The sequence below is a fragment of the Corvus brachyrhynchos genome, unplaced genomic scaffold (genome assembly GCF_000691975.1).
Source record: "Corvus brachyrhynchos isolate BGI_N302 unplaced genomic scaffold, ASM69197v1 scaffold158, whole genome shotgun sequence".
NCBI classification, from domain to species: Eukaryota; Metazoa; Chordata; class Aves; order Passeriformes; family Corvidae; genus Corvus; species Corvus brachyrhynchos.
The window spans coordinates 197,689-197,903 of NW_008239756.1; the positions used below are offsets into that span (position 1 = coordinate 197,689).

Consider the following 215-nt stretch of genomic DNA (forward strand, 5'->3'; position numbering starts at 1 on the left):
TCCAGGGGGTTGTTGTTATGGGGGGAGGGGGCTGTGGGGTAGCTGGGAAGGATGGAGGATGTTGTGGGAAGGGGGGTAGTGAAAGGTTGGGGTTTTGAGGGGGTTTTGAGGGGGTTTTGGGGTTGTTTGGGCTCTCTTGGGGGCAATATGGGTATGTTTGGGCTCCCCTGGGGCTGAGGGGTCCCTATGTGGGAGGAGGTGGGTGAGGGGACACA

At 59.5% G+C, this 215-nt stretch overlaps 1 protein-coding gene across 1 annotated transcript in view; it reads left to right on the forward strand.

Annotated features, from left to right (window-relative positions):
- Positions 1–147: 147 nt before the first annotated feature.
- LOC103621199 (uncharacterized protein PB18E9.04c-like) overlaps positions 148–215 on the forward strand; it is a gene marked incomplete at its 3' end in the record, with an annotated part of 3,260 nt that continues 3,192 nt past the window's right edge. The window contains exon 1 of the mRNA XM_017742456.1: positions 148–151. Coding sequence (XP_017597945.1) covers positions 148–151 — 4 coding nt within the window. The remainder of the gene's footprint in view (positions 152–215) is intronic.